We start from the raw sequence: 26,912 nt of genomic DNA, 5'->3' as shown, positions 1-26,912 counted from the left end.
AGGCGCCCCCCGCCCGTGGATGGGTCTCCCGCTGTGGATGGGTCTCCCTTCCGTGAGAAGAGGCCCTTCGGGGCTGCTGCCCAGATGAGGGGAAGCATGTGCTGGGGAGCCTACTGCCTTCCTGGAAGGATCCTGGGAACTGTAAACACCCACTAGACACAGGAAGTCCTTCTCAGGCTGAGAGACACGGCACATCTCCCCAGTGCTTGCTCGGAAAGAGGACAAGGCCCAGCCCAGTCACAATAAGCATCTGCTGGCCAGCACCCACCCCTGACCTGACCCCAGGGCAGACCCTGCCCCCAGACCCCGAACACTCTGCCCACCACAGCCCTGGGCACTGGGGGTGGCTGCGGTAGGGCTGCGAGGCCCAGGCTCCAAGGCCTGCCCGCCCCGTCCCCACCCCCACCCCCCCGCGCGTCTCCCATCTGCCCTGTGCACTGCTTATCGGGTAACAGGAGCTGGGAGCTCTGTCCACGCCTGAAACAGGAAGCCTGGGCCTGTGCGTAAGCCGCCGAGAGCGACCAGTGGACTGGGCTGGAGGATGGAGGAGCAACAGGCGCTCACAGCTGCCAAGAACGGGGACCTGGCCACCCTGAAGCGTTTGCTGGAGGCCGGGGCCCTGGGCCCGGGCATCGTTGACGCCCTGGGGGCTGGCCTGGTGCATCATGCTAGCCGGGCTGGCCACCTGGCCTGTGTCAAGTTCCTGATACAGCAGGCCAAGCTGCCCGGCAACCAGCGGGCCCACAACGGGGCCACCCCGGCACATGACGCCGCGGCCACAGGCAGCCTGGCTGAGCTCTGCTGGCTGGTGCGTGACGGAGGCTGCGGGCTGCAGGTGAGAGCGGCGAGCCCGTGAGAGGGGCTGATGTCCATGTGGACTGAGGGAGCGGCAGCCGGGAAGTCCTAGGGACTCGGTGTGCGTGGCATGGGCACACCCGCCTGCCCCCAAACCAGCACCAACTCCCAAGCTGGCACAGAGCAGCTCTCCCCCTGCCCTCCCCCATGTTAGAGCGACTGGCCTCACCTGGCCAGCGGGGCCTGCCAGGGTTTCCATCAGCCCGGATCTGGGGGCCTGTTTCCTAAAGGGTCCACACAGGAGTGTGTAGAGGAGCATGGGGGCACGCGGGCTCAGGAGCTGGGGCCCGGCTTGTACAGCTGGAGGCCTCGGTGCCTGACAGCCCAGGCCCTACTGTGGGGGGCAGTGGGAAGAAGGAGGGTATCGAGGCTCAGGGATTATCTAGGCAATGGCATTTCCAGCAGCGCCCACCCTCTCCCTTTTCCTGCCCACCTGGGGTCCCTTTGTGCAGTTGGAGGACGTGGGACAGTGGGCGAGTTCCAATGGGGCATGTAAGGGCACTCTCCAAGAAGGGGTGCTGGGTCCCAGACAGGGAGGACTCATGGGTCCCATCGGCTCTTCCCACAACCCGGCAGGCGGGGTGGGGGGAGCAGTGCCCATTTCTGTGCCTGGGGGCATGCCCAGGCCTGCCAGCTGCTTGCCGTGGGAATGCTTCCAGTGCGAGGACTCGTGTCTGGCAGGCAGGTGCTCAGCACCCGTCGGACAGAGGCCCAGAGGTAGGGTCCTGGGACAGGCAGCAGGCCACAGAGCCCGACATGGACAAGGCTGGGCCTGTGGAAGCCCTTCCCACTGCGAGCCGAGGGCAGAAAGGGCTGTGACTGCCCTCGAGAGAGGGGCCCGGGAGCAGGGGGATCATGGGTTTGGACTTGGAAGACCTGGACTTGCGTCCCCGCCATGCCTTTTCCTCTGAGCAGGCCACCTGGCTCAGCCGGCAGGGTGGGAAGAGCATGCGGGCAGAGCGTCGGGCTCCTGGGCGCTGGGACTGCCCTGCCGGGACGGGTCCCGGCCGGCCACAGAAGGCCACCTGCCCTTCTTTGCCCAGTAGGACCAAGACGACTCAGGGGTCTCCCCACTGCACCTGGCCGCCCGCTTCGGGCATCCTCTGCTGGTGCAGTGGCTGCTTCGGGAGGGCCACGCGGCCACCCTGGAGACCCTGGAGGGGGCCCTGCCCCTGCACCATGCTGCCGTCAGCGGGGACCTCACCTGCCTGAAGCTCCTGGCCGCAGCCCACAGCAGGTGAGCCGCCGGAGCGCCGCCTGCCGGTCATCCGCCAGAGTGCGCCCCAGGAAAGCTGGGGAAGCAGGGAGGGCCCAGTGTGGGGCCAGTGCAGGGGGACAGGGCCCGTGAGACTCAAGACCAGGGGGACAGACCTTGATCCTAAGGACCGAGGGCAGTGTCTAGCTGCACAGAACGGGGCAATGGGGGGCCAAGAAGCCCCACCCCCCACTCAGGCTTCTCCCGGTCTGCCTGGGGCCATGTCAGGACCCACGCTACCCCAGCTGGGAAGGTGCACGCTCTCCAGTCATGAGCAGAGGCCTACAGTGCCCTCAGGGGGTCCTGAGGCCCTAGTCAGGTGACCCGGATGGTTCTGCCACTTTGTTCCCTCCCCCGCACTGGGAACCCCTCCAGGGCAGCCAGTCTCATGCCTGTGGCCCTATGCCTGCTGCCCAGAATGGGTGCTGGGCACACTGGGTGTGGCAGGGATGGGATGGGGCCAGCTGGGGAAGGGGGCAGCCCCGCTTCCGTCCTCATCCTGAGAGCCTGTCTAGTCGTTGGCCCACACAGAGGATGCTGTGGGCACCGAGATGGGCCATCTGGGGACGTCATGCTCATGGCTTCCCTACCCCCATTCCCAGGACTGCTGGCCTGGCTGGGTGTGGGACTTAGTGTCCACCCCTCACCTGACATAGCCTTTCCCACTGATGACCCACCTGCCTCCAGTCGTGCCTCTTCTCCTGGGGGGGCCTCCTGTTTGGCTGAGGGGCTGGCTCTTCCGGCTGCCCCACACTTGCTCCCCGACAAGGCCCAACAGCTCAGCTTTGGAATAGCGCTCTCTCCCTTGGTGTTCTCAGCCCACCCCCTTGGTCTTTGGGACTTGCTTTTGCAGACACTGGGGGCGCCCTGGGCCGGGCCAGCCACAGAGGGTCCGTTAGACTCTCTTTTTAAAGTCTTTTTTTACCATTTAAAACCTGGAGACTTCACTGAAAACACACAAGTGTGTGGCGTCTCGTGCCCAGCACCCTGACTCCCACGTGGACTGACCACGGGGCCACAGGTGAAGTCAGCATCACCAGGAGCTGGGGTCAGTCTGGGTCAGAGACTGTCCCTCCCTGCAGAATTCCACTGGGGACCAAGAACTCACCTGGCCCCGTGGCAGCTCAGAGACAGAGCGGGATCAGGGGAGCCCTGTGACCCTCCTCCAGTCCGTCTATGCTGGAGCCTGGAGTTTGGATGCCAGGCCCAGGCACTGCTCACAATGCCCCTTTCCTGCAGAGCAGGCCTTGGGCTCTGGAGGCTCAGTGACCTGCCCACCACCCGCCCCACTAGGCTGTTCACCCACCAGCAAGCCCCAGCCCTGGGAATAGCTGGTCGACTCAAAAGGGAGTGTGCCAGAGCTGGATTCCAGGGTCTCAGCGGTTGGGGGTGGAGGGGTCGGGAGTAAGAACGCTGTGTATAACCTGTACACCCATGCAGGTGACCCACTAGGGGGCCCTTCAGCCAGTAAGGTGGTCTGGGCCTCTCCGCCCCTTGATCTGGGCCTTGGGGGGTTGGAGGAGGTCTGCCTCCTACAAGAACCCCCAAACACTCTCTGAGCCTCCCCTTCCCCCACAGTGGTGTGAACCGGCAGACGCGCACTGGAGCCTCCCCACTCTACCTGGCCTGCCAGGAGGGCCACCTACACCTGGCCCAGTTTCTGGTGAAGGACTGCGGAGCTGATGTGCACCTGCGTGCCCTCGATGGCATGAGTGCGCTCCACGCTGCAGCTGCCTGTGGCCACTACTCACTGGTCGTCTGGCTGGTAAGGGGGTGCTAAGTGTGCTGGGGGCATGGGAGGTCCGAGGAGGCTGGCACCTGCTCCCCCCTTGGTTCCAGAGCCCGCTCCAAGCTAGCAGGGCCTGCTGGGGTGGGGAATCTCCATCTGCCTGCAGGACTCCTGGGGACCCCTGAGGTTGTGGGGGATCAGATGTTCCCAGGGCATCACTGGGAGCACCCATGTGTATAGGCCCAGGCTGGGCCCAGGAGTGCAGCCTTGATGGGCAGTGACCCCTGCAGGACAGTAGGGTCTTTCATGACCCTCTCCCAGGAGTCCTGGGGTGTTTCCTGGAGTCTTCAGTGCGGGTGGCCCCCAGCGGACGCTGGCTGTTCCTGGCCCTGCATTCAGCCACTTCCTGCTCTGATGTCTCAGAGCCCCAAGCGACGCCCGGTCTCTTCCCTTCTGGACCCGGGAAAGGGGCATTCAATCCTCTTTCTGGAAGGAAGTTCTGAGACCCCAGAACACATAGTGGCCCAGGTTGGGGGGGATGCATTTTCCCAACATGGGCTGGGGACTTCCTGCTTCCACCACAGAAAACCAGACCAGGCCAGGTCTCTGGGACCCTGGAAAGTTCATTAGAGAGGCCCAGGGGAGATCTCAGAGTCAGGGGGGGTCTGAGGAGAGGCAGGAAGTAGTTGGGCAAGGGGGGTTTGCCCAGATGAGGAGGGCCCAGCTTTTAATCCAAGTTAGAGAGAGCCTGGTTTGGGGGGACGGAGGGAGTGAGGACAGGCAGAGGCCCCGAGAGGACCAGGGTTCTTTCCTGAGGGGCAGGGAGCTCCTGCCGGACCCTGAGCCAAGAATGGCAGGATGTGACTGGCATCTCTGAAGGCCACACTGGCCACTGGGGGGGACGAGAAAACCCTTCCTTGCTCAGAACCTCCCATACTTCCCAAGGGGCCTTCTCCCCAGCAGTGTCCCCAGGGCGCCGAGCCCCTCCTCCACTGCCCCCCCTGCCCATCCATTTAGGATGGCGCCACCCCATTCAGCCCTCTGTCCCACTGTCCTCCTGTCTTCACTCCATGGCACCAGCACCTGATAGACTATAAATATTCCTCTGGGAGGCAAGGACCGCATCCATGGGCCTGGCGTGGAGCACAGGCTCTGGAGACACTGACCCAGCAAGTTAATGAACCAAGGAACAAATGATGAAATCCAGACACCTGCCTTGGTCTTTGAGCCACCAGCATTGGTCTCCAGCCTCCCTTGGCCGCTGTCCCACCCAGGCTGGCCCTTTCGCCCCTGAGGCCCCACCAGAGGCACACACACTTTGTGAGGCTTGGTCCCCCCTACCCTAGCCACCTTCCCACGAGTGCTCCGCTGAGAGCGGCTCCACTCCCAGGAGAAAGCCCAGCATCCCCACCCTGGCCTTCCCATGGAGCTGTCCTCACGTTCCCTCTCCTGTCGTTCTGACCCCGTCCGGTTCAGAATGCGGCCCCCCCAGAAATGTACCTGTCTCCGCACCTGGATTCTTGGCCCCTCGGGTGGGGAGTACCGGGCGTCTCTGGCCATGGCACTGAGCCACGGGGGTATGCTGGGGGAGAAGCAGCTCAGTGTTTTGGGGGGTGTCAAGGGGACAGGGAGGGTGGCAGGAGGGAGCACTGTGGGGGCTCATCCCAGGGAAAGGGAAGGAGCAGCCAGGGCCACGGGCTCTCAGGGCCAGAAAGGCCTTTCCAACGTGACTCCCACTGCAGCCTCCCAGCTGGGTCCCTGACTTGGGAGCAGGGCGTCCTCCCCCTCAGGGGAGCCAGCTGACAGGAGGGCCTCTGTTCCCGGCTCACCGGTCTTTTCCCAGCAGACACAGTTGACTATCAGATCGGCCAGCACACTTTGGGCTGCAGGTGACAATGGAACTTGAACCTCCTTCCCAGGGTCCCTTCTACGTAGGAGCGTAGGAGCAGCAGGAGGCTTTGCTGTCTTTGGGTCAGACACCCAGCCCCATTTGGCTGCATCTCTGCATTCTCCCAGCCTCTCCCTTATGGTGAAAGTTGGCCACATCAAGGCCGGAGGAAGGAGAAACAGGGTGACACCACAGCCACCAGCCCCTTCCATCAGGAAGGCAGAATTTTCCTAGAAGTGGTTCCTGGAGTTTCATTGGCTTCTGGGGAGGATCGCCTCCCGCTTCTGTGCTGAGCTCACTGCCCGCCCTGTCTGCCTCCCTACGAGGGGTCACCTCCTGAGCGGGTCCTCCTCCTCCACCTTCCCCAGGTCACCTTCACCGACATTGGCCTGACAGCACGGGATAATGAGGGGGCCACAGCCCTCCACTTTGCAGCTCAAGGCGGCCACACACCCATTCTAGACCGGCTCCTGCTGATGGGCGCCCCTGTCACGACAGACTCCTGGGGAGGGACCCCCCTCCATGATGCAGCCGAGAACGGGCACATGGAGGTAAGGCCGGCAAGGTGAGAGGTAGAGACTGGGAGCCCCCAGAAGCTGGAGGCCTGGGAGCTCCCCCTTCCTGCACTTCCTGCAGAAATAACCCACTCAGCAGCCCAGTGGGAGAGGAGTCACGATTCCCCTTTTACTGGTGGGTAAAGTGAGGCTGAGATGGCAGTCACTGCCCAGGGCCCAGACTCTGAGTTACCTGGGGGCCAAATTCAGGCTCTCCCTCCGTGCGCACCCCTTCCTTTGCACAGAGACCCCCGGGGTATGTCATCTGCCCAGGAGAACCCTTGACTGCTGCGCTCAGAGGCGTGAGGGTAGCCCTGTTGCTATCATCCAAGAAATCTCAGGGACTTGTGTGGCCCAGCCCCTAGGAGACAACATGAGGAACCCGGAGTCAGCAGGGGTGACATTTAAATATTCAGGGTCCAACACTGAGAATAGACCATGCGGAACCCCTGCCCCGCGCATTCCCTGCATACTGACCTCACGGAAAGGCAAGGCCAGCTGAGAGCAAAACACAGGTTTCCTCCTCTGCCTCCCCAACCCAGCCCCATGGAGCACTGTCCCCAAGGGGGATCCGCTTCCTTCAGCCCCCCACAGCTCAGTCCAGAGGGAGAGTGATGTTGAGATCACAGCTGAGTGCCCCAGTCGGGCTCTCTGCTTCCAGACAGCTGTTCACAGCTGGAACCCAAAGTAGGGCTGGGGCTCGTGGCCCAGTGTCAGCCGAGTCAGGTAAAATAAACTGCAGCAAGCACAGTCACGGGAAGGCACTGTTCCTTTGGAAGAAGGCAAAGGAGACAGGACCCCAGCTCACAGCAGCTGTGAAATGGTCTTTCTCTGACTCTTCACTCCCTCGACTCCCCACCCCAGCTACACTCCCTCCCTCCTCGTCAGACACCACTCAACCCTGCAGGTTCGCTCCCCCAGCTCTGTCTCCCCAGCTTCCACCCCTTCCTGGCCAGGGAGGGGGACAGCGGGCCGGAGGACAGGGACAACAGAAGATTTGGAGGTATGAGGGGACCCCAAGTCCCAAGGGACCCTCTCAGGAAGGCGGCTGGAGCCGTGGCTTTCTGCAAATGAAATCCTCATTATGAGCCCAAGGAGTTGAACAGGTAAGCCCAGAGCCTGTGGGTCCTCACCGGCTCTGCATATGGAAACGGAATAACTCAGGCCACACAGCCCAGAACAGATCTGCTTTCAGTCTTCTTCTGACGGAAACCCTGAATCCACGTGAGAGCCTGGCTGGCTCCCCGCCCCTCCACCGCCCCCTCGGCTGCTGTGTTATTCAAGAGAGAACTAGAGACTTCACGGTATTTTATCCAGAAATACTTCAGCCTACATCTCCAAGAGATAAGGACCCCCTTTGTTTTTTAACACAGTTTCAAACCAGTATCACATCTAACAATAATTCATAGTGAGGTCCTACTCTCACCTCTGAGCCAGCCTGCCCGGACTGTCAGGTATCTACTTCCCGGATTGCACCAGACTGGGAGGCCAAACAGGAACCGCACACGACTGGTTTGTCCGCGGCATCTGCTAATCCATTCGCAGTTCCAGAAATCTGCTTTGTCCCAGAAGCCTAGGATAATGCTTGATCTCCCCTGCAACTTTAAAATAAATTCTTATTTCAAAGTAGTTCAGGATGATTTTAGATTGTAGAACAATCGAGACACTAGTACAGGCAGAGGAACCCAAAGACCCACATCCATTTCTGCCAGCATTAACCACTTAATCAGCCTAGTGCATTTGTCACAATTAGTGGACCCAAACTGATACAGTATTACCAACCAAAGTCCATACTTTATTCTGATTTCCTTAGTTTTTTAAAGGCTTATTTATTCATTTATTTATTTAGAGAGAGGGCGTGTGCTCAAGAGTGAGCATGAGCAGGGGAGGGAGGGGGAAGGACAAGCAGACTCCGTGCTGAGTGTAGAGCCCAACTTGGGGCTTGATCTCATGACTCCAAGACCATGACCTGAGCCAAAACTGAGTTGGACGCTTAACCAACAAAGCCACCCAGACAACCCCAGGACTTCCTTAGTTTTTACCTTATGTCTTTTTATCTGCTCCAGAATTCCCTCCAGAATACCACACTACATGTAGTCTTCAGGTCTCCATAGGCTCCTTAGCTGAGACAGATTCTCCTAATTTTTAGGAATAAAAACTTCAGAATAAAGAACTGGTGTCCCAGCAGCCTCCAAAGGGAGCAATGATTGTTTAACATGTTTTGTTTTACTATATCAACAGTCTTTATTCTTTGAATGGTGTGAATTATACCAATTGCTTACTTTTTAAATTGAAGTTAAAAAATACGTTACATAAAACTTACCCTCCTGGGACAGATGGTTGGCTCAGTGGGTTAGGTGTCTGCTTTCAGCTCAGGTTATGATCCTGGACTCCCAGGATCGAGCCCCACATCAGGATCCCCCTCAGCAAGGAGTCTGCTTCTCCCTCTGCCCCTCCTGCCTCATGCGCTAGTTCTCTCTCTCTCTCTCAAATAAATAAAATCTTTTAAAACGCCAACTTCTCCTTCTGTTTCTAAGTGTATGGTGCAGTGATGTTCACTATATGCATTGTTATACAGCAGACCTCCCGGCTTTCATCTCTCAAAACCGGAACTCTGTCCCTATGAAACATTTCCCTGCTCCCATCCCCCAGCCCTGGGAACCCACTTTTCTACTTTCTGTTCCTATGAGTCTGACAACTCGAGGAACAACACGAGGGTAGAATCAGATAGCAGTTATCTTTTTGTGACTGGCTTATTTCAGTCAACGTTATATCCTCAAGGTTAAACCATGGTGTAGCAGGACACAGGATTTACTTCCTTTTTAAGGCTGAGTCACATTTCCTTGTGTGGATGGACCCACATTGTCTCTGGTCTTTCACCCATCAGGGGACACTTGGGTTGCCTTTCGCACTTGGCTGTTGTGGACAGTGCCACAGTGAACATAGGCGGGCAAACATCTCAAGACCTTTCTTTCTATTCTGATTACTTTAAAAAATGTTAAACCACCCTTGCCTTCCTGGAGTAAATGCAAAGTGACCGTGATAGATTGTCTCGTCTACATAGCTGAATTTAATAGCTAACTTTTTGTTTGGGATTTTAGATGCAGTGTATAGTGCTATATGGTGGTTCTTAAGGTTGTCTGTGCACTGGGAATCTCCAGAACAGGTTTAAAGTATCCTAACACCTGGGCTCCACCTGCCCAGAGATCCTGATTTGATTGGTTCTGGGTGGGACCCCCAGGTATCAGGACTTTTAAAACGCGCCAGGGGATTATGATGTACAATTTCAAGAACTACCTGTGTGCATAGCATTGGCTCAGCCAATCTAGAAAGAATTCATAGAGACAGTGGATCTTACAGTGGTGTGTGAACAGGAGAAGGAGCCGGACTTCTGGCAAGGGAGAGACGACTAGACACAGTCAGCTGCTAGAACAGAATAGAGCAGGAGCCAGGGCTGGCGGTAAGGGTTCGCTGGTGACAGTGTGGAGCTAGGTTTAATGCTGAGTTAAGAGAATGCTGGGAAATCTCGAGAAGAGGGTGTGAGATGCCATGGCTGTTTGGAGAAGGAAGTTGCCATATGACGGGGTGTCGTCTGGGGCTTTGCTGATGAGGTTGAAAAGGAAACGACAGAAGACAGGTGTAAATAAGACTCTCTCAGGGTTCTGATGAGTGGTTTTAACTCAGTTTTAACTCTAACTTACTGTGGCCTCTAATTCAAGAATTGAACTTACTACTGAGTATTCTGAGTTCCTAGAGGTATTGGGAGCGCGACTGCCTCAGGGATTTCTGCTCCTATGAGAGGTGCGGGTGAAGGCCTGTTTAATCGTCAGAGCCTCTGACGTCTGCTCATTCACTCTCCTCCATTCGGATACTCACTCTTCTGACACATAGTTATTGAACGCACTTGCTTAGGACATGACCGAGGATTCGAGAACCACAAGAGCATTTGGTTCTCAACAGGGCAGGACCTTCTGCAGTGGGTTTCGGAAATTTCAGGACTGTTTTTGGTTTTCCAGTGATTGAGGTACCCGTGGTGGAGGGGACACAAGGGGACCTGCTATTCCCAAGTGTATGTAATTAAGCTTAGAACCTAAATTCAATTGTGTGTTTACACACATCCCAGTATTTTTCATAATGTCAGTGTATGTAAGGCTTTTCCAAGAATGATCCTACTGTACATGGCAAGGGAAGATAATATTTTGCTTTATTTGCAGCCCTCAGTGATAATTTTAGAAAGTGCTCATAATCATGATGCTCATTCAACTATAAAATGAGCCTGTGTCAAAGATTTTTATTTACCTCATTAATTAAGGAGAAAGCAAGTAATTCATATAACCAGGAGTAAAATAAAACAAATATCTCACCAGCAAGGGATAATGACGTGAATTCACAAATAGATGCAAAACCAGTCAGTACTGACAAGGGAGATCATTGACTGCATTCCACTGTACACATTTTGCATTTAGGCTTTCCCTGGACAAAAGCCATTTATCATATGAACATATTTATTTATTTGAGAGAGAGAGAGCATGTGTGCATGAGAGCACAAACATGAGGAGGGCAGAGGGAGAAGCAGATTCTCCATGGAGCAGGAAGCCCGATGTGGGGCTCGATCCCAAGACCCTGGGATCATGACCTGAGCTGAAGGCAGACACCCAACTGACTGAGCCCCCTGAACATTTTTTTTAAAGGATTTTATTTATTTATTTGGGAGAGAGGGAGCAAGAGCATAAGCAGGGAGAGCAGCAGGCAGAGGGAGAGGGAGAAGCAGACTCCTCTCTGAGCAGGGAGCCTGGTGTAGGGCTGGATCCCAAGACCCTGAGATCATGACCTGAACTGAAGGCAGAGGCTTAACCCACTAAGCCACCAGGAACCCTTATAACATGAACATTTTTATACACTTTGCAGAGTAGTTGGCTCTAAGGTAGTGAAGGAAAGAGACAATAACCAGAAGCGTAAGCAGGACACTCAGTAATTTGCTTTGTCTGTTGGAGTGCCCTCCTTCGTTTTTCTTGGTACAGACAGCAGACTTTTGTCTTTGGTGCAGCCATGCCAAAATACTCACATAGTAACATGCATGTTTTTTTAATTATAAACTATTTTTTTCTCCTTTACATTAGAGCATAATATTTTATTTTATTTTATTTATTTTTTTTAAAGATTTTATTTATTTATTTGACAGAGAGAGAGATCACAAGTAGGCAGTAGGCAGAAAGGCAGGCAGAGAGAGAGAGGAGGAAGCAGGCTTCCCGCTGAGCAGAGAGCCCGATGCGGGGCTCGATCCCAGGACCCTGGGATCATGACCTGAGCCGAAGGCAGAAGCTTAACCCACTGAGCCACCCAGGCGCCCCTAGAGCATAATATTTTAAATTTATGTGTGCAGGCAACTTGTATTACCAATTGTGTTCATGCCAGAAGAGCAGCAGAGTGTCAGGAAACTTTTGCAAAAAAAGAGGGCATTGGGACTGATGGCAGGGAGGATCCTGGACCAGCCAGGCCCTGCGCTGTCCTGGGACGCTCCTCTGTCTCAGGTGTGATGAAGACCACAGGCTCCTAGAGACACAGCTCTGAATCCAGGCTGCCCCACTTCCTAGCAGGATGACCTTGGGGAGGCTTCCCATCCTTTTCTGTGCCTCTTGTCATTTTGTGTAGCGCAGGCACAGTAATAAACCTCACAGGGTGACATTGGGGCTGAATGAGTGGTCCATGTGTCACTCCAGAATGATAACGGAAGGACTCACTTCCCCATCTTTTAGACAAGCCTCCAGGCTGTGAGCACAATGGTCCCCAGCAGCCCCCAGCTTCCTGTGATGGCTTAAGCTTTTCAAGGCACAGCCTAGAGACTAGTGGCAAGGACGAAGGGAGCAGGAAAGCTTGCAGGGTGGGGATGAGGCTGATGGGGTCGCACCATTTTTAATGTGTTTTATTTCTACAGTTAAAAAAAATCTGACATTATTGTTTTTCATTCAGTCAAAAAATAAAGGCTTATTTGAATTTATCCACAAATTTACTACTTTGTCATCTTCATTCCTCCTGGCATCTCTGGCCTTCTCTGTGGAATCTCTTCCCCTCAGTCTAAAGCCAATGCCTCAGATGTTCCCTTAGTGTGAAAGTGTTGCTGGCAAATTCTTTGTTTCATTTTGTTTTGTTTGCCTGTTTTGTTTACCTTTATCTCATGATCACTATTGAAGGGTATTTTTGCTGGGTATAGAATTGTTGCTTGGAAATTTCCACGTATTTTCCTCTGGTGCTGGAAAAATGTCATTCTTTCATTGCCTGGTGGCTTCTACAAAGAAGTCAGCTGAGAGGAGCCACTGTTTTGAAGATAATCATTCTTTTTCTTGTCACTTCTAAGGTTTTTCATTTTGTCCTTGCTTTCCTACAATTTTACTATGGGGATGACGTGAGGCAGATTGCTCTTTATTTCTCCCACTGGGCATTGCATGAGCATCTTGAATTTGTGCTTCGGTGCTTCCTTAAGTTCTGTGAAATTCCCAGCCATTATCCCCGCAGATGGGACTTCTGCACCCATTCTGTTTCTCCTCTTTCTGGGTTTACTGCCACAAACAATATCACAGACAGGTTCTGCTTTCAGCTTTTTGTCTCTCTGTGCTGCATCTGGATGGCTGCTTCTGACTGATTTTCTGCTCACTTGTCTTACAGCTTCAGCTTTTCACGTGGTCATTATTTCTATGTTCCTGACCTACTAACCATCATCATTTAAATGCACCATGTCTCTTTTCATGGTTGATAATTCCACGCCTAAATTTTCAAGCTTGATTTTTATTCCCTTGAAAATAATAAGCCCAGTTGTGTTCTGTTAGTTCTTGGGTCCTTGTGGGTCTATTTCCTGGTGAGTTGGGTCTTCTAGCTCTTGTTCTGGTATCTTATTTCTTTGGGCTCCCGGCTTTGTCTGACTCCATGCTGGAACTTATATTTGAAAAACAATTTGTGGGAGTCATGTGAGGCCTTGGGTGAAACATTATTTGCCTCTGGTTGTCAGGCATCCATGGAAATTGTGAGCCCAGGACCTTCCCACTCCACATTTCAGGTTCAAGGTTCCCTGGGCCACTGAGTGAAGGGAAGCGGAGGGCTGGCTGGCTTCTGGTTTACCTTTACTCTGAGGGTAGAACCTTCAGCCTACAGCTCTCGCCTTTGGAGGACCCTGGGCTTTTCCTGGTCTCCCTAGTCCTGTGAGGCTGTGCTGCCAGTGCAGAAACACTTCTGAGTGATAGGTTTATCCCTCCAGATTTTCCCTGACTCCTGAGCTTGGCTTGGTAATTCCTCACTTCCTTTTTGCCTCTTTGATGCTTTAGGAAGGTGACTTTACATTTAAAGCATATTTTATGTTGTCCTTGGGGACCTGTTACCCTAGTCCCTGATGGGACCCATCTGCCCACCTGCTTTGCTTCTGGTACAGTCACCTCACAGATCTTGGTCATCTGTAATCACTCACCCCCTGCTCACAAATCCCACAGTGCTCAGGTTATGGTTCCATCTTCCCATTTCTTCCTGTGAAAATGACACACATACCTCCCAACATTGCTGTACAGACACCAGTTATGCCTTTAGAGCCCATGGCAAGGACTACAAGGGCAAGGTCAGGATCAGGCTGCCCAGCCAGGGTGTCAGCTGTACCACCTACTAGCAGCTGAGCATCTGGCAGTTCCTGGCTGCGGGTGCCTCGGTTTCCATCTGGGACTGTGTGCTGGTGCCTGTGGAGCTTGGTGCTGCTGCTGCCTGGATGGGGCAGAGGTGGGTGGGCCTTGGGGATTCGAGCCCTGGCCCTGTAGTGAACAACAGCAGGGTCTTGGGTAAGTTCCTTAGCTGTTGGTGGCCTCAGTTGCCCACCTGTGAGATGAAACCAGCACAGTGCCTGCCCTCCATCACACCTGGTAAATGCTGTGGGCACAAGCAGGTGATGCAATAGTCACATGTGTCCCCTCCCTGCAGTGCTGCCAGACGCTGGTCTCCCACCATGTGGACCCCTCCTTACGAGATGAAGATGGTTACACGGCGGCAGACCTGGCAGAGTACCATGGACACCAGGACTGTGCCCAGTTCCTGCGGGAGACAGCCGGGCCGGTAAGCTTCACAGTGCCCACCCCCCAGCCCCGGAGGCTGGGGTGACAGGGTCCCTGGCTCTCCTGACAACAAGTTATGGAGAAAGCTCATTATGGACACCAGGTTGGTCCCAGGGAAATGGTCTTGGGCCAGGACAGAGCCAGTGTCACAAGTCAGCTGGCCCAGTTCTGGGACTGGGCTGCAGCAGGGACTGTGACAAGGATCATGACAGAGCCATGATGGGGCTGCAGCAGGAGCTGTGATGGGCCATGACAGGGTTCGTGACAGAGGCTGGGACAGGGACCGTGACAGAGGCTGGGACAGGGGGTGTGATAGGGGTGTGACAGGGGCACTGACTGGGGATGTGACAGGGGTTGTAACAGAGGATGTAGCAGGGCTATGACTGGGGCTGTGAAGGGGCTATGACTGGGACCGTGACAGGGACCATGACTGGGACTGTGACACGGGCTGTGACTGGGGCTGTGATGAGGCTGAGACAGGGGCCGTGACAGAGGCTGGGACAGGGGGCATGAAAGGGGCGTGACAGGGGCCCTGACTGTGGATGTGATGGGGTTGTGACAGGGGCTGTCACAGGGGCCCTGACTGAGGATGTGACAGGGGTTGTGACAGGGGCTATGACTAGGACCATGACAGGGACCATGACTGGACTGTGACGGGGCTATGACTGGGGCTGTCACAGGACTGTGGCAGGGGCCATGACTGGGGCTGTGGCAGGGACTGTGACTGGAACTATGACAGGGACCGAGACTGGGACTGTGACAGAGGGCCTGACTGGGCCTTTCACAGGGGCAGTGGCAGGGGTCAAGACAAGGGCCATGGTGGCTATGGCAGGGAGCAGGGCTGGCCTGTGGCTGGGCCATGGCTGGGGTGCCTAAGGGGTGACACTGTCGGACTGAGGGTACCCGGGGGTTGGGAGCAGGGCTCTGAGTCACATGGCCATCCAGAAGGCAGCAAGTTCCGGTCCCACACCGGCCCACACTGGCCCTCGTGGCTTACCCCTCGCTGAGATATTTCCCATCCACAAGGACAAGAATCCTATCCGTCCTGCTGTCCCCAGCCCCCTGTGCACGATAGACCACAGCGTGCACTGAATGGAGAGGATCCATGGGCATGTGAGCAAGTAAACGAACACAGACACGTGGGCAGGCGGACGGGTGTTCTCGTGGGTGACGTCTGCGTCGAAACAGGACCCCCAGCATCCTCCCACCCATCCCTGTCCCCATTCCAGGTCCAAGGCAGCTGCTATGACAAATTAGTCCCAACTGGCCACAGTTTTGCCAATTTAGAGGCCACCCTTTTAGAAAGCGTCCCTGGGATCATGTGGCCCCATTTCCAGGTGAGAGCACCAAGGTCCAGAGGTGTGACACGCCCCCCCCATGCCAGGTCTCACCGAGGGGTTCCTGTGCCTCGTTTTCCCTCAGGAGCATCCTGGGCCAACTGAGGCAGAGCTGCGGTCCTCCCTGGTCCTGGGCCTGTGGGACGATCATTCCCCCACCCCCCGCATCCCAGCCTGCTGTGGCCTGGGGCAGCACAGGGTTGTGCTGATGTCACGGTCTAAGAACTGAGGACTACCCTGACTGCTGGAAGTCATTTCTTTATGACATGATTTATGTACGAGACATTCCATTGGTTACTATTTGGTAAAACGTTGTCTTTGGGGCTCGGGTGTGAGGAGTTTGTGGGACTGAATAGGTTCCTGGTGTGGCGGGCAGAGCTCCACAGTCTACAGGCTGGGAATGTCCTGGCCACCTGGGTCCCTCCTGGCCCCTCGGTGGTCCCTGTGGCCGACCTGGAAGCTGAGATCAGGAGGGGGGTGGGCGTGGCCCTGCTGCCAGTGGGTAGGTCCCGGCCAGTCCCCAGCCTAGTCACTCCTGGGCCTCCTGTCTGGGCAGTGTCTCTGACCTCAGCCCTCCTTCCCCAGGCCCTGGCACATCTATCAGAACCTTTTGGCCACTTGGCTCAGCTTGAGCGGCCAGGGGCAGGGTTCTGGGTGTTCTCCCGATGGCCCTGGGGCCGTGGAGAAGCGGCCCATCTCGGGCTGTCCTCACTGTGTCCCTGGTGTCGCCATAGGATCTGAGGCAGAATTCTGTTCTCTCAGGACTCCCCAGCTCCCCAGCCTGTGACCAGCAGGGCCCAGCCCATCCACAAAACCCTGGTTTTTGAGGCTTGTTGCTGTATCTACAGAGAGTTGGGGCGCCCATGTGGGACTTGGGGTTAGGCCTGGAGCCTCCCATCTTCCCTCAGTGAGCGCCCAGGGCAGTTGGGGGTGTGGGTCCCCCCCAGGCCACCTGCCTCACATGCAGACTTGGCTCAGTGGGAGGGCGGGGTGTTGGTTGAGGGGAGGGGGGTGCCGGGCGCCTTATGCAATATTGATGGAAACATAATATCCAGAGGTCGCCTCGCCAGCTTCTTCCCACGCCGGGCTCAGGGGAGGTGGTGGAAGACATATAGGGCGGCCGCACCTGCCCCCGAGAGCTGTGGGTCTCAGGAGAGGTGGCCTGGGGAACCAGGCTGTGCATGTGGGAGGCGCCCCCTCAGCCACTGGGTTGCAGGATCTGGGTCCATGCTGCCCAGTACCCAGGCCTACCCTCGGCTCAGGGAGGCCAGGCCCTGCCTCAGTCCAGCTGCCAGGTCTTCCTGCTACCTGGCCCTTGGGCCCCCTCTGCACAATGAAGGGTTGGGCGAAGGGTTGGTCCTCTCTGACGGGGTGGGCTTCTGGCTGCAGGGCCCAGGCTTGAGTGAGGTCCCCGCCAGATGGTGGCATTAGAAATAGCAGCCCGGGCTGGTAAGCCCGCCCTCCAAACAGGCGTGAGGCGGGGCAGCCTCTCATCCCCCACCATAGCACCGGCTGGTCCTATTGGCCCTGGCCCTGTACTTGCACCCACTGGGGCTGGAGAGGCTCTTCCTGGCTGGTGAGGTCACGGCATCTCCAAGCCTCAGTTTCTCATCTGTGAAACAGGAAGGATGAGTGGTGGCGGGAGATGCTCCTGAGGTCTCCAGCGGGTGCTCATTCCCTCCCTGAGGTCACAAGGGCTCCAGGACCCTTTTGTCTTTGCTGCAGAACTGAGGCCCAGAGAGGGCAAGAGACTTCCCAGGGACAGCCTCCTCTTCGGTGAGGGGTGGGGCCTGGCGGTGCCGCCAGTAATTGAATCTCAGCCGTGGTGACCGGTGTCCGGCGCCCATCTGTGGGTCATGATTTTCTCAGCCCGGGTGGCATTACAGGCCTGTAACCCGGCTCGCCACAGCTGTCCTCGATGTATAATGCATGGCAGACCCAGCATTGCTCAAATCTCACCAAAACACAGGAAAGGAGATGGCAGGCCCCGGAAAGGGCCGAGCCAACCACTGACCTCAGGGCAATTGCCCAATTTGGGGGTGGGGCATGTGCCCAGACGTCAGGACCCAGAGGTCGGAGCCCCACACCTGAGCCCCTTCAGCTCCTTACAGACTTGGTTAGTGTCAGGATGTCGCTTCTCCCGGTGCCAGGGAAACAGCACAGCAGACGGGGCCGGGTAGAGCTCTGTGGTGAGAACACGCCGATGAGGTGTGAGCTCCCCACACTGGCCCGTCAGGCACCTCCCGTAATTTGTCATCTTCCTGACTTATAGGAGGGGAAACCAAGGCCCCAGGTGTGACTTCCCCTCATTTCTCCATGGAGGTTGGGGAGGGTGTAGCTGGGGCCAGGAGAGTGACATGAGTTCCCCCAGGCTGCGGGTGCAGCACTGGGGTCCAAGTTCATTCCTCTGCACCCCAAACCAACTTCCTGTGCTCTGGCGGGGGAGGGGGGCTTCTTGCCCCTAACCCCAAGAGCCGACTCCTTTAGGGAGAGGGGTAGGAGATAGCAGGGGGAGGCCCCAGGCTCCAGGGTCTGACTTGGTCCTGCTTAAAGCTCATAAGCCAGCCAAGGTCTGTGTCATGGACGCTGGAAGAAGACACTATCGTCCAGGACCACTGCAGAGAGCAAGTGTTATGTTTGCTTGGGTCCCCTTGCCCCAGGTCCCTGCATAATGCGATATGGATACAGATGGCTACTGTACCCACAGGAGGTTGGTGTCATGGCTGAGGACCCCTGAGTTTGGGGAACCCCCATTTTACAGTGAGCAGTAAGATCCCTCTGGGTCCCTCCTTCCAGATGCAGCCCTGAGAAATGGCCACATAAAGAGCAGCCAGGGTTTTGCATCCTCAATAGGAGTGCAAGAAACCCAACCAGTGTCAGGGCCTCCCCAGTCCCCAGAGGCACCCCCATCAGCATTCTCCTCCACTGCTGATGCCCCCGACCCAAAGAGCAGTGATTCAAGGGGTTCTTGGAGCAAGGACTGGGGGTCTCAAATAAGATTCTGATCCCAGCTCTCCCCACATCCCAGCGAGCCTTGGTTTCTCCGTCTGTGCCCTGGGAGCTACTCTGGGGCTGGAGGTACAGTACTGGGGCTTTCCTCTGGCTAGCTTCTCCCTCTCTCATGACCCAGGGATCTCAAGTCTCGCCCACATCCCGAGAGGGTCTGCTCCTCTGGCCCCTGCCCCACTGAGGGTTAAGGTGCCATGGTAAGGGATCCGGCACCCAGCCCCAAGCCCGCCTGGCCACTTGATACCTGAGTCTTCAAATATTAATGCGACGACTCCCGCTCCTGGGGGCGGCAGTTGGGACAGCCCTGACAGCCCAGTACTGTGGCAGCTCCCTGTGCTCAACCCAGCCCCTGCCTCTGTGGGTCTCCCCCCGAGCCAGGGGCCGGCAGACACTCCCCTACCCATGGAGCACCGGGACTCCTGGGCTTTCCACCGGATTCCTGGAAAGACTGACATGTGAGGTGCGTGGTGGCTGGCAGACGGGGCTTCAGGCTGTGTTCCTTTCCAGTGGCCATGGTGGGCGGAGGGTCCTGGGTAGGGGAGCAATTGAGGGGCTGAAGGCAGCGGGTGCAGGTCAGGGGTTCTCCTGAGGGTGCCACCAAGCTCCGGTAGCTCCCTAAGATCTGTGCCTCCTTGCTGGGAGGTGGGACTGAGCGCGGGGACACTCAGTGTGGCCGAGCGGTTTGCCCCAGCAGGACCGGCCACAGCAACGCTGGGCTTCTTATTGCAAAATGTTGAAGCACTTTAATGCAGAAAGAGCAGAGAAGGAGACTGAGTGACAGCATAGTCCCAGCCCCAGGCCAGGCAGCCGTGTCCTGCTCAGGGCTCTCTCCAGCACCAGCCTGGAGGCCTATCCCCCCTCTGCCACCCACAGCAAGGAGGGGTGAGGAGCTGCCCTCTGACAGCCAGGCTGTGGTGCTCCAACAGCCGGCAGCTGTGGCCCTGTGAGGTGGAGAGGCACGTGGGGATAGCCCCAAGGGAGAAGGGCATCACGGTGACACCAGGGGAGCAGGGAGCATGGGAGTCTGCCCTCTGAGATGGGCTTGGCCCGACTTCAACTTTCAGCTTTCAGCCAAAAAGTGACAATCCTGGCTCTGGTGTCATTCTGGAGAATTTCTCTGCTGCATGCGGTGGGACACGAAGAGATGAGTGTGGTCCCGCGACTCACAGCCCCTGCTTGCTAGGTCAGCTGGGCCAGAAGTCTTGGCTTCAGGTGGTCAGTCCCCAGAGCTGAGACTGCTCAGGGTGAGCTGGGGACATTCGTCCAGGTCCAGGGCTCCTCCTGGCTGCAACCAGTGTCCCTGGGGAGGCAGGAGAGGTGGCCACAGTCAGGTCTGTGCCTTGCCCTGGGTGTGGGGCAGGGTGCAGGGGTGAGTTCTGGGGGTCTCTGCAGTGCTGAGGGTCCTATCTTGGTGATCTCTGTTTCCCTGTGGCCTTGGGGAGGGGCCTGGCCTGGACACTGCCTGGTGGGTCCTGGCACAGCACCCCGCTCTGAGGTGTGGCCACAGCCACAAGGCCCCTGCTGGTGTGTCAGAGAAGTGTTCAGATGCCTCAAGATGCTCCCTCCCTGCTCCTCTCCAGGCGGGCAATCTCAGCACAGAAGTCCAGGACAGTGAGGGAGGGCTGTGCACATGCACGAATGTGTGTGTGTGTGTGCACATGCACACATGTGTTGTATCCATTACATGTGTGTACATGCATGCATGTGTGTGTGTGATGGGTGCACACATGTCTCATAAGGCCAGAGAGAGGTCAGCTAAGCTGACACCATCCCCGGCCCAGCACCTCCAGAGGCCGGGAGCCAGGCCCTTAGATAAACGGTGCCGTTCTCCTGTCAGTGGTGTCGATGGCAGCTTTCCACTCCCCACCATACTCCCAGTCCCCTGGGAGACTGGACCAGGGCTAGCCTGCTCTGTGCCTCCTTACTGCCCCAGCGGGATCGCTGGTGGCCCATGCCAAGGCCCACCTGGACCTCCTGCTGACCGGGTCCCTCTGCCCCCAGGTTCCGCTCCTGATGACACCACCACCGCCTCCATTCCCCCCTCCTCCGCTGTCCGCTGCAAGGCACTCCCAAGAGGAAGGAACAAGGGGCTCAGGTCTCAGGAGCCCCACCTGTGAGTACACGTCTCCAGGGAAGACTGGCCTGGACCATGGAGGGCAGGAGTGGGTGCTGCTGCCCTCAGCTCAGAGGTCCCTCGAGAGGGTGGGTTGCAGGAGCAGCTGACTCCAGGCGCTGGGCGTGCCACACGGTGAGGACAGATTTGGAGCCATCCTTCCTGTCTCCCAGCCCCAGCTGCTTCCACATTTCTTTCATTGCCCTGGTTGCTTCTTTAAAGTGAGGATCAACATTTTCCATGACACATGCTTGTAATTACAAATCAGTGGTCCCCTGCTCCCCCCTCCAGGGTCCCTGTGTGAGCTCCCAGCCCCCAGGGCCTGGCTGTCCTGACTGTGTGATCCTTGGCAGCCTGGTCCCCTCTCCCGGCTTCAGTTTGTCCAGGGGTAATCTCGAAGGTCAGGTCTCTGGGGCCTGGGGCTCTTCTGGGTCTGCTGCTGCTGGTTGAAGAGCCCAGCAGGTGGTGCATCTGCGGGCTAGCCGAGGCAGGCTCAGACTCTTAAGGATTTGGGACCATTTTAGCAAAATGAAATAGAACAGCATGAAAAATATCAGCAGTCCCCATATTTGTGAGAGTAAGCCCCGCTTCGTGGCACAGGTCTCCACAGTCCTATGAAGGAGGTGTGTGTATGTGCATGTGTGTGTATGGTGCAGGGTGTGTTTCTTGGTTGGGGTGTGGTCCTGGGGAAGGCCGGGAAGAGGAGAGTTCTGATCTTTTGCAGTCTGATGGAGCTGCGTTAGGTCCCCAGACAGCCCAACCCTCTGCCCTTGCCTGCTCAACGGGGGAGGGGGTAAACCGCAGGCGCCCAGAGATGCTGGGCGATAAATCAGTGTCCCGGGTCCTGGGCCTTTTGTTGGGAGACTGGCTGGGTCTTTGACTCCAAGTCTAGTGGTCCTTCCAGAAAGCCAGTTCTGCCCCAGGTCCAGGGTTTTCTCCTCTCATCCCCCTGGCCTTCTCAGAGTCTGGGAAGCCCCCTGACTCTGCTTCCCTTCCCCCAGTAGTGGTGACTCCCAGCCCAGCCTGGCCTGGCCAGCCTGACCAGACTCTTCTGAGGGAGCAGACAATCTGGGCAGCTCCCCCACGGGTCACCACCAGCACCATGGCTGTCCCCACGGTACGCCTCCCACTTCCATACCCCTGTTACCCCGTCTCCCCAACCAACCCACAGAGCCCAGCTGGCCTCTCATCAGAGTCCTATGTGTGCCCAGGCCAGGTCACTTCTGGGGCAGAGATGCAGTTGTCCAGTGAGTGGGCCTAGGGTCTGCTGCCCTCCTTCCTCAGGGTCTCCCACCCAGCCTAGGACCCACTGGAGGAGGCTGGCTCCTCTTTCTCCATTTCTTTCTGGGCATGAGGCCATTATAAATCCAACCCACCCTTTCCTTGAATGGATCCCAGGAACTCTCAGCCCCTGAGAGGTTCTGTGCAAGTTTGGAAAGTGCTGCATGGTGCTGCCTCTCTTGGAGAGTTACAGAGCACAGGTTAAAGGCTCTGACAAGTCCTGTGGTTCAGAATTGGCCACCAGACTTTCTCCATGTAAATGTACCCCCAAGCGAGTTTGTACATCCACGTGTCAACCTCTCTGCCATGTACAGAAGAGGGGAGGAATCTCTGGTTGCCTCTCCCAGCCAGCGATCCCCCCATGCACATACCTGTGTCCCACAGCGGACACCGGGGATCCCTGTCTTCAGAGGCCAACGCTTACCAGGCTGGGTCTCCCTGTCCCTCCCTCCCTGGTCTACCCCCCACCCCTCCTCCCGGGAGACCCTCCCCACCGATGCCGGGCGGACGGGATCCCCTCCGGGGCCTGAGTGACCACCCCCAGTCTGCACAGGGAAAGGAGATGGCGGCGGAAGACGGCCCGAACTGCCTGGTGGCGCTGCAGCTGGACAGGCTGCCCTCGGGCGACCTCGACGGCCTGGTGCCCACGCAGGACGAGCACGGCCGGCCCATCCCCGAGTGGAAGCGGCAAGTGATGGTGCGGAAGCTGCAGGCGCGCTTGGGCGAGGATCCGGCGCCCCGGGTCCAGGTGGGGCCCGGCAGGGCACTGCGGGGCGAGAGAGGGGCGGGGCCCTGTGGGAGAGGGGCGGGGCCCGGTGGGGCAGTGCAGGGCGGGGCTAGGCGGGAATGGGGCGGAGTGGGGCCACTGGGTAGAGCGGAGGCTGGGCGGGGGGGCTTTGTCCTGGAAAGTAGACGTGGAAGGTGCGGTACCTGGGCCCACACGTCGAGTCTGGACACACGGGCACCCCATCGCGTGCCCCTCTGTGGCCCCAGCTTCCTCCTCTGGGAGACCATTAAGGGGAACCAGATCTGGAAGCTGGGCGCCTCCTCACCCACCACTCCATTCCGCTTCCCCCCCCCCCCCCCCCCCCCCCCCGCCTCCGGCCTCCCCCGTCAGAGGTGGTCTATTCACGTGCTCTTCTGTCTTAACTATTTTCATCCCACCTCTACCTCGTGCCAGGCCCCGTGCTAGGCAGTGAAGGCGACCCGGCCCTGCCCTCCCAGCCCTTACATTCCAGCAGGAAAGACAGGGGGACTTGGCAACTGCACTGGGTGTGTGCGGGCGGGCCAGGTGATTCCAGGCGCCAGGGAGAGAAGCAGAGAGCAAAGGGGAGCGGGGATTCCGTGTGGGTGCTCAGGGGCAACTTCTCTGGGGAGGGGACCTTGAGCGCGGGGGGGGGGGGTGCAGAAAGTAATGAGAGAGGAACGCTGTGAGAATCTGGGACAAGTGATTCTAGTCAGAGAAAACAAGTTCAAAGGTCCTAAGGCATGCATAGGCTGGTACCATAGAGCGGAGTGAATGAGGTATGATGGGCAGAGGTGACGTCAGATTCTGTCAGATTCGGAAGGGCTGCTCACCATCAGGCCCCTGGGGAGCTTTTGGGAATCTGAGCAGAGAAGCTGTGATTTGACATGGGTGGTCGCAGGCTTCCTCTAGCTGGTGCAGGATGTAGAGGGATAGGATTTTGTCTGAATGGTGAGTGTTCTACAGCCCTGGGTCCCAGCTGCCCTGTCCCACGCAATCATGCCAGCCACCTGTGACCACTTAAGTTAATTAAAATGAAACAAAAGTCAAACTCCTGCTCCTCAGTTACACAAGCCACATTCCGTTTCTGTAGCCACGGGTGGCTGATGGCTACGTGTCATTCACCGTCCAGCGTGCTGGGCAGTGCTGGCTCCAGCTAGAGGGAAGTGGCATCTCAGCCTGGCCAAAGGTTTCGTCCCTGTGCAGCAACACTCCGTGCCCTGGGTCTGCTGTGCCAAGGAATCAGAACTTACCAGGGCAGAGCAGGGCCTCTGAGCAAGCAGGTGGAGGCTTGGGTCCTGCTGTGGTGAACTGGGACCCCTCCCTCAGGGGGCTCTGAGCTATAATAAAACAGGCTGGCACAGAGCCTCAGCCCAGAGGGAGCCCAGCTCAGGGTTCCTCTTTGTCTTTCTGTCCCAAAGGCTGTGGGCACGGGGGACAGGCCTGGATCCTGGTGCCAGGCCAGCCACCAGGAGAAGCCAGAGCAGAGTGGGAGAAGCTGCCCTGTTTGGTCTCAGCTACCCAACCACAAAAGGCTCTGGAGCTTGGTGGGAGGGCCTGGGAGGGCTCTGAGGACAGAGACCCTCTGGGTTGAACAGTGATGAGCTGAGATTAGGAGAATGTGAGGGTGACAGAACAGGGGACTGTCTTCTGGGCCCCCACAGGGCAGAGTGGCTGCCCTGAGCCTCAGACTCAGGACTGGGGCTGGCCAGCCTCCTTGTTTATGCTCTAAGTCCCAGTGAGGGCCCACTGGTATGTAGGAGCCTGGGGCTCCCAGGGGGCACCTAGGTCCAGACCACTCTCCGGGAGCTTGTGTCCGGCCAGAACACCGCCTCTCCCAGCTGTGATGCACCCTGGGCCTCGGCCCTGCTGACCCGGCCTCCCTGTGCCCAGGGTGACAGCGGGAGCGTGGGCCCCGCGGGACAGGCGGCCTGGCGGTACTCACAGACCCACCAGGCTATCCTGGGCCCCTTCGGGGAGCTGCTAACGGAGGATGACCTGGTGTACCTGGAGAAGCAGATCGCGGACCTTCAGCTGCGGCGCCGCTGCCAGGAGTACGAGAGCGAGCTGGGCCGGCTGGCCGCCGAGCTGCAGGCCCTGCTGCCAGCGCCCCTGGTCCGCATCACGGTCAACAGCCACTTCCTGTCCCGGGGGCCTGCGCTAGATGGGGAGGAGGTGCCTGTACCCGCGGCCGAGCCCCAGGGCTCCGCGGAGGCCGCGTCTGGGGAGCAGCCCCTGCCCATGTGGTGCGGCCACATCGCCCGGCTGGTGCGCAGCATGTCCCTGCTGCTGAAAGGCATGAACGGGCTGGTACAGGGCGAGGAGAAGCCCGCGGTCCGGCCCCCACAGGAGGCCCGCGGGGAGGCCCCTGCCAGCGCCCCCGGGAGTGCGGCGCTGCGCGAGATTCAGGAGTGCGGGGTGTCCGTGCGGACGCTTCGCGGCAACTTCGAGTCCACCCCTGGCCCGCCCTGCGCCCCAGACCCCGGTCCCTGCGAGCCGGCGACCAGGCCCGGGCAGTGCGGGGGAGACGTCGGGCCCGCAGCCTCGCAGCCCCGCACCGGAGGGGCTCCCGGGCCGAGGGACGCGGAGGAAGCCAGCGACTCGGGCATCAGCTGCGAGGAGGCCCCCTCGGAGGCGGGGGTGGGGCCGAACCCGGACCTGGCCAACCTGCGCAAGGAGCGCATCGTCATGCTCTTCCTCAGCCACTGGAAGAAGTCGGCCTACACGCCCGCGCTCAAGACAGCCGCCTGCAGGACACTGGAGGCCCGCCGCGGGGCCCCGCGGGTGCAGGAGCCCGCCGGGGGCCCTGCACCGCCCTCCCCGCCGCCGGGCACGGGCCCCCGGCTCGGCCACCTGTGGCAGCAGCGAAGCATCATCGCCCACCTGCTGGGCAACTGGAAGGCCATCCTGGCGCACGTACCGGCCCGGCAGCTGCGGCGGCTGAGCCGGCGGCCCCGCGGGCCCCTGTCTCCGGAGCAGTTCCTGCCGCACGTGGGTGGGGCTCCCGTGCCCTACGGCAGTCTGACGTTGGACCTCTTCATGCTCGGCTACTTCCAGCTGCTGGAGTGCGACCTGCCCGCCGAGGAGCGTAAAATGCGCCACCTGCTCTGCTTCGAGGTCTTTGAGCACCTGGGCGCCCACGGCTGGGAGACCGCTCGGGCCTTCCATAAGGCCGTGACCGACGAGGTGGCCGCTGGCCGCCGAGCCTGGACCGACGGCTTCGAGGACATCAAAGCCCGCTTCTTCGGCTCCAGCAGGAGCCCCGCCTGGGACCCAGAGCCCGGCCGCAAGTCAGGCTTGACGCCCCTTGGGCCCCTGCCCCATGCTGCCACCGCTAGCAGCAGCCCCGAGGCTGTAGCACAAGGGCTAGGGCCTGGCCACCAGCGGGGCAGCTTCAACAGTGAGGACATCTGCGGCTACATCGACCGGAGCTTCGCCTTCTGGAAGGAGAAAGAAGCCGAGATGTTCAGCTTTGGAGAGTGAGACAGGCAGGCTGCCTGCTTTTGGAAATGCAGTGTCTGGGGTGATTTCATGTTTTCTGCTCTCTTTTCCCGTTTGTCACTCACCTGGCGGCCAGCTGAGCCGGAAGGCCAGGCTGGCAGAAGCTGGCAGACACTCTGTGTGCTAACGTCCACCTTCCGTCCCACATCAACAGGCTCATCCTTGGCTGTGCAGCTCAGTTTCGGAAACCACATCCAGAACCCCATCAGCCCTAGAATTAGAGGACTTGACCTCCCAGCCCTGGACCCTCCACCCCGTTGCCCTGCAGGCACCTGGGCTGCTAGCCAGTTTCCCATGGGCCCTCTTTCCAGTGCCCAAGTCACTTGCTGTCCCTCCCCTCTGTTCCACCAGCACCGGTGGCCTCAGCCAAGGCCAGAGCTTCTGTCTTCCTCCTTCTGGTGACCTCAGGCCATGCCCTTTCCCCTCCCCCAGCCTCTGTCCCCATCAGTGAAATGGGAGAGCTGTGGTCAGAGCTACATGTCAGGCCCTCCCAAATTCTCTAGGTCAGAGAGCTGGCCCACATGGGGGTGCCTGCCAGCCAGGGCAGCCAGCCACTGTCAG

The 26,912-nt window shown here is 58.2% G+C and overlaps 1 protein-coding gene across 1 annotated transcript; it reads left to right on the top strand.

Annotated features, from left to right (window-relative positions):
- Positions 1-469: 469 nt before the first annotated feature.
- On the top strand, positions 470-26,527 carry ESPNL (espin like). Its single transcript, XM_004743717.3, has 9 exons — positions 470-835; positions 1,902-2,092; positions 3,689-3,875; positions 6,096-6,278; positions 14,235-14,366; positions 20,713-20,824; positions 21,829-21,941; positions 22,659-22,853; positions 24,744-26,527. Exons 1-9 carry the CDS (start codon positions 542-544, stop codon positions 26,331-26,333), a joined length of 2,997 nt encoding a protein of 998 aa, XP_004743774.1. The 5' UTR covers positions 470-541; the 3' UTR covers positions 26,334-26,527.
- Positions 26,528-26,912: the final 385 nt, after the last annotated feature.

Source organism: Mustela putorius, unplaced genomic scaffold (assembly GCF_011764305.1).
Source record: "Mustela putorius furo isolate JIRA1106 unplaced genomic scaffold, ASM1176430v1.1 tig00003869_pilon_pilon_pilon, whole genome shotgun sequence".
Taxonomy (NCBI): domain Eukaryota; kingdom Metazoa; phylum Chordata; class Mammalia; order Carnivora; family Mustelidae; genus Mustela; species Mustela putorius.
This window is presented reverse-complemented; position numbering and strand designations above follow the sequence as displayed.

Bases quoted from the DNA above. Each gene is read 5' to 3' on its own strand.
- ESPNL (XM_004743717.3), top strand. From the start codon at position 542: ATGGAGGAGCAACAGGCGCTCACAGCTGCCAAGAACGGGGACCTGGCC. The intron at 836-1,901 runs GTGAGAGCGGCG...TTTGCCCAGTAG, and splicing joins ACGGAGGCTGCGGGCTGCAG to GACCAAGACGACTCAGGGGT. The intron at 21,942-22,658 runs GTACGCCTCCCA...CAGTCTGCACAG, and splicing joins GCACCATGGCTGTCCCCACG to GGAAAGGAGATGGCGGCGGA.